Below are 11,931 nucleotides of genomic sequence, written 5' to 3'. Positions count from 1 at the left end.
TTGCAGATACTGGAGGGGTTGGCCATTTCATTCTCCAGCTCATTTTACAGGTGAGGAAACTGAGGCAAACATGGTGAAGTGACTTGCCCAGGGTCACAGAGCCAGGAATGGTCTGAGGCTGAATCACTAAATCATGCATACAGTATATGATTGTGATGGAATACTACTGTGCTTTAAGAAAGGAAAAGCACGGGGCAGCTAGGTGGCGCAGAGGATAGAGCATGGCCCTGGAGTCAGGAGGACCTGAGTTCAAATCTGGTCTCAGACCAGACACTTGACACTTACTAGCTGTGTGACCCTGAGCAAGTCACTTAACCCCAAATGCCTCACCAAAAAATAAATAAATAAACAAACAAACAAACAAATAAATAAACGAAATGAAATGAAATGAAAAGCAGGATGCCCTGAGGAAAAACTTGGAAAGGCTTACATGAACTGATACAAAGTGAAATGAACAGAATCAGGAGAACACTGTATACAGTACCAGCATTATTATATGATGATCAACTGGGAATGACTTAGCTATTCTCAGCAATCCAGTGATCCGGGACAATTCTGAAGGACTTATGATGAAAAATGCTCTCCATCTCCAGAGAAAGCACTGATAGAATCTGAATGCAGATTGAAGCAAACTTTTTCTTTACTTTATTTTTCTTGGGTTTTTTTTGTCTGTGTTTTTTCTTTCACAATATGACTAATATGGAAATATGCTTTGCATGACTACATATGTATAACCTATATCAAATTGTTTGTCTTCTCAATGAGAAGGAGAGGGGAGGGAGGGAGAAACTTTGGAACTCAAAAAAAAATTAAAAGCAATATTAAAAATTGTTTTTACATGTAATTGGGGGAAAGCATTAAATTAAAAAAATAAATTGTGCATATGCTTTGTCCCCAAGCTCCCAAAGCTGGACACATGCCCCATAAAGGCCAAAGGCAGAAAGAAAAGTCCCACATGGACCCAAATAATGCCAAGTGCATTTATTACCTTGAGTGTTTGTGTGTGTCAACCATTACCAAGTTCATTTTTAGAATGACAAACAGACATCAGCAAACCAGGGGAAGATCCTGAGCCCCAGGGTGGTGGAGCAGGCAAGCACCAACAGCAGGACTCCCTACCGCCACCCCAAGAGCTCCAGGGCTGCTGACCCCAGGCCAGCACCAGGTAAGCTGCCAGACCCCTACAGCCTCCAGCTGCCGGTGCGTGAGGCCCCAGCACACAAAGTCAGTGACAAGGTCCCCGGCTCCCAGCACAAGAAGCTTGGGTCAGTGCCCTCTGCGCTCCAGAGAGAGAGCTCAACTTTAAAAGCCAAGAAAAGGCAAACACCATGAGCAGAAAGAAACAGACAATGATCATAGATTCTTATCATGGGGACAGGGAAGAGCAAGGCATAAATTCAGAAGAGGACAACACTGTCAACATACCCACATCTGAAACCTCAAAGGGGAATATGAACTGGTCTCAGGCTCAAAAAGCCTTCTTGGAAGAGCACAAGAAAAAATTTAAAAGTCAAATGAAGGTAGAAGGAAAATTGAGAAAGAAAATGAGAGAGAATCAGAACATTGTACATAGTAACAGCCACATTATGTGATGACTGACTTTGATAGACTGGGCTCTTCTCAACAATGCAATGATCCAAATCAATTCCAAAAGACTCATGATGGAAAATGCTATCCACATCCAGAGAAAGAACTTTGGAGTCTGAATGCAGATTGAAGCATATACCATTTGCTCTCCCTTTCTTTTGCTGTTTTGTTTTGTTCTTTCTTTCTCATGGTTCCTCCCATTAGTTCTAATTCTTCTTTACATCATGACTAGAGTGAAAATATGTTTAATATAAATGTATAAGTAGAGCCTATATCAGATTGTGTGCAGTCTTGGGGAGGGAGGAAGAGAAAGAGGGGAAAAAATTAAAAACTCAAAATCTCATGGAATTGAACGTTAAAAACTAAAAATAAATAAAATAATTGCTAAAAAAATAAAAAGAAAGACAAAATTAAGCTGCATGTGTGTTTATTTCTCTCAAAACTTGTGGAAGATGCACATAGAGATATGCATGTGAATTCACAATGAACCCAAAGATGGACAGACCTTACATCTTCAGAGCAATTCCCTTTCACCCCTCCCTCCCTTCCTGGCTCAGGATGCCTATGTCAGCTAAAATAATAGTCTCATTATGTGTTAATCATAATATGAGAATTTTCTTAATTGGATAGGTTGTAAATACAATAATATAAGAGAAGTGTTAAACTGTCAATTGAAATTATATATACAGGATATCGCATTTCTTCTATCGTTAACATGATATGATATAAAATCACATAGCATATGTCCATAAAATACCAAGACAAGATACAAGATAAGAAAAGTCCCATTATTCAAGATAGTGTCTGGTTCAAAGTTTCTTGTCCTTGGTAGTCATAAACAGAAGAATGCTCCTGGTCAGCTTCCTTTGCCTTGTCGTTTCAGACACAGAAAAGGACATTTTGAGTTCACTCTGAGAGCAAAGAGTGTCTACTATGCCAGAACACACAAAGTATCATGGTGGGTGAAGCTCAGAATGGGCCAAAATGTCTCTCCTGATTGGCCAATCCAGGTTTTAGACCTTTCTCAGGTCGTGTGGCTCAGAATGGTTTGGGGAGGGGGTCACACGTGAAAGCAGGAGACTTGTTCCCAGAGTAAATAAATTCTGGGTGGGGGAACAAGAAGTCAGTGTGATATTAATACTTTAGAGGCGGCCCCTCTGCTCAGACCTGGGACTCCTGGGCTCGAGGTTACATCTGAAGGTGGAGTTTGAGGAGCCATCTGTGAAGAGATTGGAAGCTATGGAGGCAGACGAACTCACCCACAGGCCTCTGAGAGGGTGAAGGAGGGAGCCTTGGGATACGCCTGACCTTAGGGAGAGGCAGATGAATAATCGACCAGTCAGGTAGTCAGATAGGAGGAGAAGGGAAAGAGAGAATTTTCAGGAAAACTGGAAGGAGAGAGTCGGCCCAGAGGCAGGGAGTTAGCTAACAGACTCAGAAATTCCAGAGAGGTCTGCCTGAAGGTCAGGGATGTTTACAATTAAGAGAGTCAGTAAACTTTGAGGTGGCAGGTACATTTGAGGGATGGATTTGGGAGCCAAATTGGGGAGGGCTGAGAAGGGTGGGCATAGGTGAGTGTAGAGAAGCCTTTCTAGTTTGGGAATGAAAAGGGAGAGAGCTAGGATTGGCAGACAGCTTGCCTGGGTTAGAGGATCCCAGAGGACCAGGCATGTTTGTCAACAGCCAGGGAGGGCCCGGGCCACCGGGAGTGACTGAACCAAACCCGAGAGATTAAATGATCAAAGGCCCCAGGGAATGGGGATGGGGGCTGAGATCCAGGGCATAGGTCTCTGTGAGGAGAAAGGCCATCTCTTCCTCAGAGACTAAGGAAGGAAAGAATGGGGGACGAAGCAGAAAATCTGGAGGTGCGGCACACACACACATCACACACACACATACACACATACACACAAACAGAGCTTCAGTTTTCTCAATAAAGTGAGAAGTAGAGAGGGGACGGTGTTCTGTCTTTTAAGGTTCTCTCCAGCTATCACACTCTATATTAAAAACAATGTACAAGAATCCCTTATGGAAAGTTGACATGTCCCGATCCACGGTCCACCATCGGCCTCGGGATGTATGTCCAGCATTGGGACGGATGGATTAAAGGGTGTGGACAACTGAGTGATTTTTCCCACCTAATTCTAAATTGCTTTCCAGAGTGGTTGGACCAATTGACTTTCCACCAATAAGGTTTTCGTATACCACATACTTCAAGGCCTGACCAGTCACACACATGCAAATATATATGGCAGAGATGTAACTACCCATTTTTCATCCAAGGTGGGGATAGCAAGGTGGGGTGCGCCACCGAAGAGATCACCTCGGGGTGCAGCTCTGCTAACTAGGTGCTCGGCTCAGTTGTTTCTGCCCATCTAATCTCAGTACTGTCTTCATTTTGGTGCTTTTGGGCAGAAGCTCGGCTGCCCCGCCCTAGTTTTGTGCAGAGCTGTGCGATCCTGACAATGGCCTTGCTGCTGTGGATGGTTTCACTTAGCAAACAAACGAGGAGGCCGATTGCTTTCCTTTTGCGGTTTGAAGCCAGTAGGCCACTTGGAGCCTGGGTGGAAGCCTCAGCTGCTGCTCCCCATGGCTGGAGTAAAGAGCTCCCCGTCACTGGTGGTCTCCAAATAGAGGCTGGAGGAGCACTTGCTCCGAATGCCACTTCATCGAGTCATCGGGTCATAACACGAGAGTTGGAAGGGAACTGCCTCTTTTTACAGGTGTGGCAACTGAAGCCCGGAACAAGTTCACCCAGGGTTAAATAAGTGCATGCCGGGATGGGCCCCTCCTATCTTCCCAGTCTTCCTACACCATCCTCCCCTCCATGGTCCTGTGATACTAGCCTTAGGAAACCCCCAGCTACCGTCTCTGGATATTTGTCCTGGCTGTGCCCCTTGCCTGGAATCCCTCCTCCTCAAGCCTCACATTCAACAGGAAGCCTTTCCCCTTCCTCCTTAATGCCAGGGCCAGCCCTTAGTTAACTAGTGCCAGTTTATACCCCTGTGCTGTGTTCGTACGTGGTCCTCAGCCTTCCTCTCCCCTCCTCCTTCCCCATCCCCCACCCCACTCTCCCTGAGCCCCTCTGCAGCTCCTCCCCCTGCACCCCCAGCCCTGTGCGGTGCAGCAGTGACTCAGCACATTCCGGGCCAGGGCCGGGGAGAAGGGGGGCGTCGGGGGCGGAGCCAGGGCGCGGTCTGGGCATATTAAGCTCTGGGAGGGCTCTGGGATCCAGTTTCCTGCTCGCGCTCTCTCCTGTTTGCCGCTATCTCCAGAGAGTAAGGCCTGGGCCTTCCCCGGGAGGGCCATCGGGGAGTTGAGGTGGGGGGAAGTGGGGGGGGGCTCTGGGGAAGGGGCTGCAGGGAGCGCAGGGTCCCCCTGACCTCGCTTTGTCCATCTCTCCTAGTGCCGTCCTACACCATCACCTACTTCCCCGTCCGAGGTGATTTGTGGTCCCAGCACCAGGAGCGGTAGGGCTGGGGGACCCTCGAGAGGAGCCCACCTCCCCGAAGGGGCGTGGGAGAGAAATGTGCAAGCCCCCTTCCCACGTCCTGGACCTCGGGCCTTGGCTTCTATGGAGGAGGAAACTGAGGCCCGGAAAGGGGGAGGGATTTGTCCAAGGGGGACCCCAGAGGTCAGGAAGCGGCTGCCCCTTCCCCTCCGTGCCGGCTGTCCTGGGGGTGCTGTCCTCGAGCTGCAGGGCTGAGCTCCTTTGTCCCCCTGCCCTCCCTTCAGGGCGATGCCAGGCCACTCGGATGCTCCTGGCTGACCAGGGCCAGACCTGGAAGGAGGACGTAGTGACCCTAGACACGTGGATGAAGGGGGACCTCAAGGCCACCTGTGTGAGTGCTCAGGGCCGGAGAGGAAGGGGACACGGTGGGAGCGGGGACGGGTGAGGACGGGGTGGATGGGGGTCTGGGAGGGGCGTTTTGTTCAGCTCCTTCCCCTGCACTGTGCCCCGTAGCTCTATGGCCAGCTCCCCAAATTCACGGACGGAGCCTTCACCTTGTACCAGAGCAATGCCATCCTGAGATACCTGGGGCGCAAACATGGTATGGCCACTGCCTCCCGGGGTGGGGGTGGGGTAGAGCAGTCACATGGGAGCCATGTGTCCATATTCCTCCTCCCTCCTTCTGTCCAGCAGTTAGTGAGCCCCTTCCGTGGGTCCAGGCCTGGTTCATCCCTCCTTCCCTCCCTCCTTATCTCCATCCATCTCTCTATCCATATTCCTCCCTTCCTCCATCCCTCCTTCCACCCATCCATCCAGCAGTTGGGCCCAGGCCTGGGTCAGACAGGGCTGGAATAGAGGGAGGAGACAAGGTTCCTGCCCAGAGCAAATCACTTTCAATTCATTTCAGCCAGCATTTGAGTGCCTACTGTGTGCCAAGCACTGAGTAGGAGATACAGAGTTAAAAAATGATGAGTCAGTGCTTGCCCTCAGGGAGCTTATGTGGGGAGGGAAGAGGGTGGCAGATAATGAAATACCAAAGAAATACAATGTTATTTTGTAATCACAGGTGAGGTTCCAGGCAGGCCTTCTGCAGCAGGGCCCTTGGCCAAGCCTCCTCAGCTCTGTCTCTTGGAACGCCCTCCTCCCTTCCAGAACCTGAGCAGCCCAGTGGGGGAGGGGGCACAGCCTAGGCACAGGCAGGAGGTGGGAGATGAATTCCCAGGGGGGCCAATTTGGCTGAAGGAAGAGTTCCCAGTGCAGAAGGCAGCCCTGCTGCGCCAGGTTGGCCAGGGGAGGCTTCCTTGAGTTGGTGACATTGGAGCTAGGCCTTGGGGAGGGGAGCTGAGAAGAGCCTTGGGAGGGGCCATGGGAAGGAAGGTGACTGGACCCTTTCTCTCCCCTCCCCCCCTTCTCAGGGCTCTATGGGAAGGATGATCAAGAACGTGCTCTCTTGGACATGGCCAATGATGGGGTGGAGGACCTCCGGAACAAGTACCTTGTCCTCATCTACCAGAATTATGTGAGTGACAGGAGGGCTGAGGGTCCGAGCAGAGACCTCACCCCAGACTGAGGAATACCTGGGTTCTGGCATCTGACCCTTGTTGGTGTCCCAAGCCTCTTCAAGCCCTTCAGTGGGTGGGGGGGGGCCTTCTCCTATCCCTTCCATTTGGTTATCCCACCTAGTCTTTATTGCCCCCCCAAGAGTTAACTCCAGTGATCCTCACAACAGTCTTGGGGGCTAGGTGCTGATGTGATCTCCATCCTACAGAGAGGGAAACTGAGGCTGGGAGATGTTATGAGGCAGCAGTTGGACTGGGGTCTTCTCCATCCCTCCTTCCTATGGCCTGGGTAGGAGGTGCTGGTCTGCAGGCGCAGAGAAGACCCTGGCCACCCAGGAGTGAGGAAGAACCTCCCTGGGTGGGAGGAGACCTGATAGGAGTCTGGGAAGGCAAAAGTCAGGGCACATCCTGGGGATCCCACTTCTCCCCCTTCTCCCTTGTCTGCTAAGTGAGCTGGGGGGTCCTTGGCTTTGCAGGACGAGGGCAAGGACAAATATGTGAAAGACCTGCCTGCCCAACTGAAGCCTTTTGAGACCCTGCTGAAGCAGAACCAGGGAGGCAAGGCCTTTATTGTGGGGGACCAGGTGAGCCTCTGGGGGACCAGGTGGGGCTCTGGGGGACCAGGTGAGCCTCTGGGGGACCAGGTGAGCCTCTGAGGGAACCAGGTGGGGCTCTGGGGGAACCAGGTGGGGCTCTGGGGGACCAGGTGAGCCTCTGGGGGACCAGATGGGGCTCTGGGGGACCAGGTGGGGCTCTGAGAGGGACCGTAGGGACCAGACCATCAGACCTGGGGGAGCCTAGAGCCAAGCCTGCAGCTCCCAGCCCAGGGCTGCTGTCCCTCCCAGCTCCCCTTGGCTGACCTGGTCTCTGGTCCCCTGTGCCCTGCAGATCTCTTTTGTGGATTACAACCTGCTGGATCTGCTGCTGATTCACCAGACGCTGGCCCCGGGCTGCCTGGACACCTTCCCCTTGCTGTCTGCCTATGTAGCTCGGCTGTCCTCCCGCCCCAACCTCAAGGCCTTCCTGGCCTCACCCCAGCACACTGGTCTCCCCATCAATGGCAATGGCAAACAGTGAGGGCCCAGGCCTGACCCTTGTCTTGCAATAAAGGCTTTCAGACAAACGCCTCCTGGTCTCCTCACCTAACTGGGAGGGGACTGTGTGTCCTGAGAGTGAGCCCCAAACCATCCGCCCTCCAGGGGAAGATGGGGGGATGGGATGAGGAGGGCTCTGGTCATGCCCCTCCAGCCCTCCTGTTAGACACAGCCTTGGCCTTCCTGACACTGTTCCCTCCTGGTCAGAGCCGTAACTACGGTGGGGTGAGTGGGGCTTTGCTTCAGAGGCCAACATGGTGGGGTCAGGGGGAGGGATTTTCCCTGGTTCTCCTCATACCTTCTATCCTCTGCAGCCAGCATCCCCTGGGTGGGAGGGGAAAGGCGTGGCTAGGAGAGGGTGAGGCAGAGCAGAATTCTCCTGGAGGTGATGGCAGGACAAAGCTGGGCCATCCATGCCCTCTCCCGGCAGAACCGCAGGTTGGCCTGGGTGCCGGGGCCCACCTGTGGTCCTCCCCCTCCTCCAGCTGAGCTGGTCACAGCTCTGGCTTTGCCCCCTGGCCACAGACCCTCCTCCCCAACTCTTCACTCCGCCCTTCTTCTTCCCTGCCCTGTTTCCAGTCGGTGGCCGAGGCTTTTTTTCCCTCCGTCATCTCTCCACGGATGACTCTTACATCTCTTCCTGCCATCTCCCCCACTGGCTTCCCCCACTGGCTACTCACTGGACAAGACTGGGTGGATTCTTTTCTTGCTCCCACTTTCTCCTCCTCCATCCTTACTCCGGATTTGCTGTTTCTGTTGAGGGCCCCCCATCCTCCCAGTGACATGGACACTGGCTTCCCTGCATAGAATTCTCTCCCCCTCATCTCCTGCCAGTTTCACTGGCTTCAGTCAAGGCCCGGCTAAAGCCCCACTTTCTGAGACTATCTCCAAAGCACCTGGGCCACCCTTTCCTATACAGAGTTGCGGCTTTCCCGTTACTGTCATTTGTCTTTTCTCTGGCATCCCCAAGAACTCAGCACGGGGCCTGGCACATAGTAGGGGATTCATAAATGCTTGTTGGGGCAGCTAGGTAGTGCAGTGGATAGAGCACCAGCCCTGGATTCAGGAGGACCTGAGTTCAAATCCGGCCTCAGACACATAACGCTTACCAGCTATGTGACCCTGGGCAAGTCACTTAACCCCATTGCCTAGCCTCCCCCCCAAAAAATAAAAAAAAATGCTTGTTGACTTGACTGACTGACTGTAGCGGTGCAGCATGTTATCATAAGTCATTTCAGTCAGTAGGCAGGGAGAAGGCATCCGCAAAGGACAACGGGGCAGGAATGGGCTCATGAGGCAGAAACATCATTGTTGGATGGGGAATGCGCATTAGCGTTGAATGCCAGACTGGGAACCTGGGCTTGATCCGGGGCCTCAGAGAGATAGGGGGTCACTGAAGACTGGAGAGCAGGGTCAGGTATAATCAAAGTGGAGTAAGGAAAGCCGGGAGGTCTGGGAGAGGGGGGAGGGGACTCCCACAGGCCAAGCGTGAAGGGGGCACCAAGGTGGGGCCCCTCCTGAGGCCTCCAGGCACTTACTCGAACGGCTGGGCTCCTTGCCAGGTCCTGGGCACGAAGACAAGGCCTACGGCTACTGCCGCCGTGGACACCACGCGGGGCCTCCCCCCGAACTCCTCCTTGGCCTGTCCCTGCTCTGCCCGCCTCTCCCTCCACACCCGCTTCTAGCGAGAGCCTCTCCTTTCCTTTCCCTAAGCCACTGAACCGCCAGGAAAAGCTCTCCCTGAGGGTGAGGATTCTCTGTGGCTCCCTTTGGATGCCGTGTCCAGCACACAGTAGGTGGTTAATAAATGCTCAGTGAGTTGGAGTTCCTCCTTCAGACAATGACAGCCTACAAAAGACATTGTCTAACTTCCCACCCAGCTCTGCCGCTCTAAGCCCTAAGGCCTCTCCCACTTAAGAAAGTCTAAGGTCTCTGCCAGCTCTGACATTCCACGTTCTATGTCTATGGCCAGTCCGTGGCCTAGGAGATGCAGGCCCTGCTTATTGGGAGTGCACAAGGATAGCTGCTGCTCCCTCTCTTGATAGCAGAGCTGTGTTTTTGAGCCTTCTCAAGGTCACGCCCACAGGTGGCCCTGAATCCCTCCATCTTGTTGCTAGGACTGGCTTCAGGAAAACCCTGATGGTGGAGGTTTGTCCCCCATCTGAGGCTGTTCCTAGTCCTTCCTCTATCTCCTGCTTCCTCCTTCCTTTCTCTTCACCTATCACAGCCTTCTCTGGGTTCCTGCTGAGACCTCAGTGGACGCTATGTTGGTAAAGCTATGAGTTTGCAATTTAACGAGAGTTTATGACATTCCTGCTTCGGTGCTCTGCTTACAGCATTGAGCCATTCAATTTGGCGAGGCCCAGGAAATTCCCTCAGACAGGGCTCCTCCCCACCAGGGCACCTGCTCAGCCTTGACTTTGCTCACTGACAAATCACCGTGGCCCAGTAAGGATTCACTCTGTGTGTCCAGCAAACCCGTGTCCACCCAGATTGATAAGACCTGCTGGGTGTGGCCGCAGCTTCCCAGAGAGCTACAACAGCTGGGCCCCCAGAGGCCTAGCGCAGGCCTTCAGGCTGGTCTTGAATTCCAACCCATTCGAAGGTGATTACATCTCCAGGAACAGGAAGCTGGAGTCCACGATGAACATTATACACTCCACCAGGCTGGACTTGTACCAGCAATGTAAGGTTGGTTCAGCATAAGGAAGACCATAAATATAACGAATCATATTAATAATGTAAGTCATAAAATTATATGCTTATGCCAATAAATTCTGAAAAGGCTTTTTACAAAATCCAACATATTTCTATTAGAAACTCCAGAAATCACAGGAATAAATTTCCTTAATATGGTAAAGAACATCTATCTCAAACCAAGAGCAAATATTGTATGTAGTGGAGAAAAGTTAGAGACCTTTCCAGTAGGATGGGGGGGCCGCCCATTATCACCTGCTATTTAACATAGTGCAGAAATACAAGCTATAGCAACAGTAATAATAGCTAGAATTTACACAGCACTTAAAGGTTTGCAGAGCACTTTTTTACACGTGTTAATTTCATCTGATACTCACAACAACCTGAGGGGTAGGTGTTGTTACTTGCCTATGAAGCCACTAGGTGGCACAGCGGGTAGAGCACTGGGCCTGGAGTCAGGAAGAACTGAGTTCAAATCCAGCCTCAGACACTTACCAGCAATGTGATCCACAGACAAGTCACTTAACCTATGACTGCCTCAGTTTCTTCAACTGTAAAATGGGGACAATAACAGTACCTACCTCTCAGAGTTGTTATAAGGAAGAAATGAGATACTCTTTGTAAAGCATTTTACATAGGGCCTGGAAGATAGTAGGTACTTCACAAATGTTTGCTCCCTTCTCCCTTTTACAGAAGAGGAAACTGAGGCTGAGAGAGATCAAGTGACTTGCTTAGGTTTACATAGCTAGTAAGTGTCTGAGACAAGATCTGAGCTCATGATTTCCTGACTCCAAGTCCAAAGCTCTACCCCCTGCTTCACCTACCTGCCAATAAGACAAGAAATAGAAATTAAGGGAATTATCATAGGCAAAGAGGAAAGAAAATTACGACTTTTGCAGATGACATGACGGCATACTTAGAGAATCCTAGAGAGGTAACTAAAAATTAATTGAAAGAATAACTTCTTTGCATAAAGAACTCTAATAATAAAATTATTATTTATTATTTTATTATATATTATTTTATAATTATAAATTATTATATGGGGAAATAGGTAACTGGAAAAAAGATCTTTACATCAAATTTTTCTGATAAAGGTCTCATATCCAAGATAGATAAGGAACTGAATCAAATGTATTAGACTAAGAGCCACTCCCCAGTTGATAAATGGTAAAAGGATATAAACAGGCAGTTCTCAGGTGAAGAAATCCAAGCTATCTAACCCTATGAAAAAATGTTCTCAATCATTGAGAATTAGAGAAATGCCAATATAAAACAACTTTGAAGCTCCATCTCACATCCATGGGATTGGTGAAGATGACAAAAGAGAAAAATGGCAAATGTTGGAGAGGTTCTGGGAAAAAAAGGCACATTAGCACCTTGTTGATGAAGCTGTGAATAGGACCAGCAATTTGGAGCAATGCCTCCACAGTTACTAACACACATATACTCTTTATCCTAGGCCTGTACTCCAAAGAAATCTTCTTAGGGGGTCAGAAAAATGTTGCTGGAGCTTGGATTGACAACATTGTAAAGCCATGAA

At 50.4% G+C, this 11,931-nt stretch overlaps 1 protein-coding gene across 1 annotated transcript; it reads left to right on the top strand.

Annotated features, from left to right (window-relative positions):
• Positions 1–4,747: 4,747 nt before the first annotated feature.
• LOC114038853 (glutathione S-transferase P-like) lies at positions 4,748–7,723 on the top strand. The gene is made up of 7 exons (XM_027856347.1): positions 4,748–4,865; positions 4,994–5,029; positions 5,323–5,429; positions 5,552–5,639; positions 6,454–6,557; positions 7,074–7,181; positions 7,486–7,723. Coding segments are annotated over exons 1-7 (633 nt in total). The 5' UTR covers positions 4,748–4,864; the 3' UTR covers positions 7,675–7,723.
• The last annotated feature ends 4,208 nt before the right edge of the window (positions 7,724–11,931 follow it).

Source organism: Vombatus ursinus, unplaced genomic scaffold (assembly GCF_900497805.2).
Source record: "Vombatus ursinus unplaced genomic scaffold, bare-nosed wombat genome assembly UNPS02011369.1, whole genome shotgun sequence".
Classification (NCBI taxonomy): Eukaryota; Metazoa; Chordata; class Mammalia; order Diprotodontia; family Vombatidae; genus Vombatus; species Vombatus ursinus.
The sequence above is the reverse complement of the archived record's forward strand: the minus strand, read 5'-3'. Positions and strand labels throughout refer to the sequence as shown.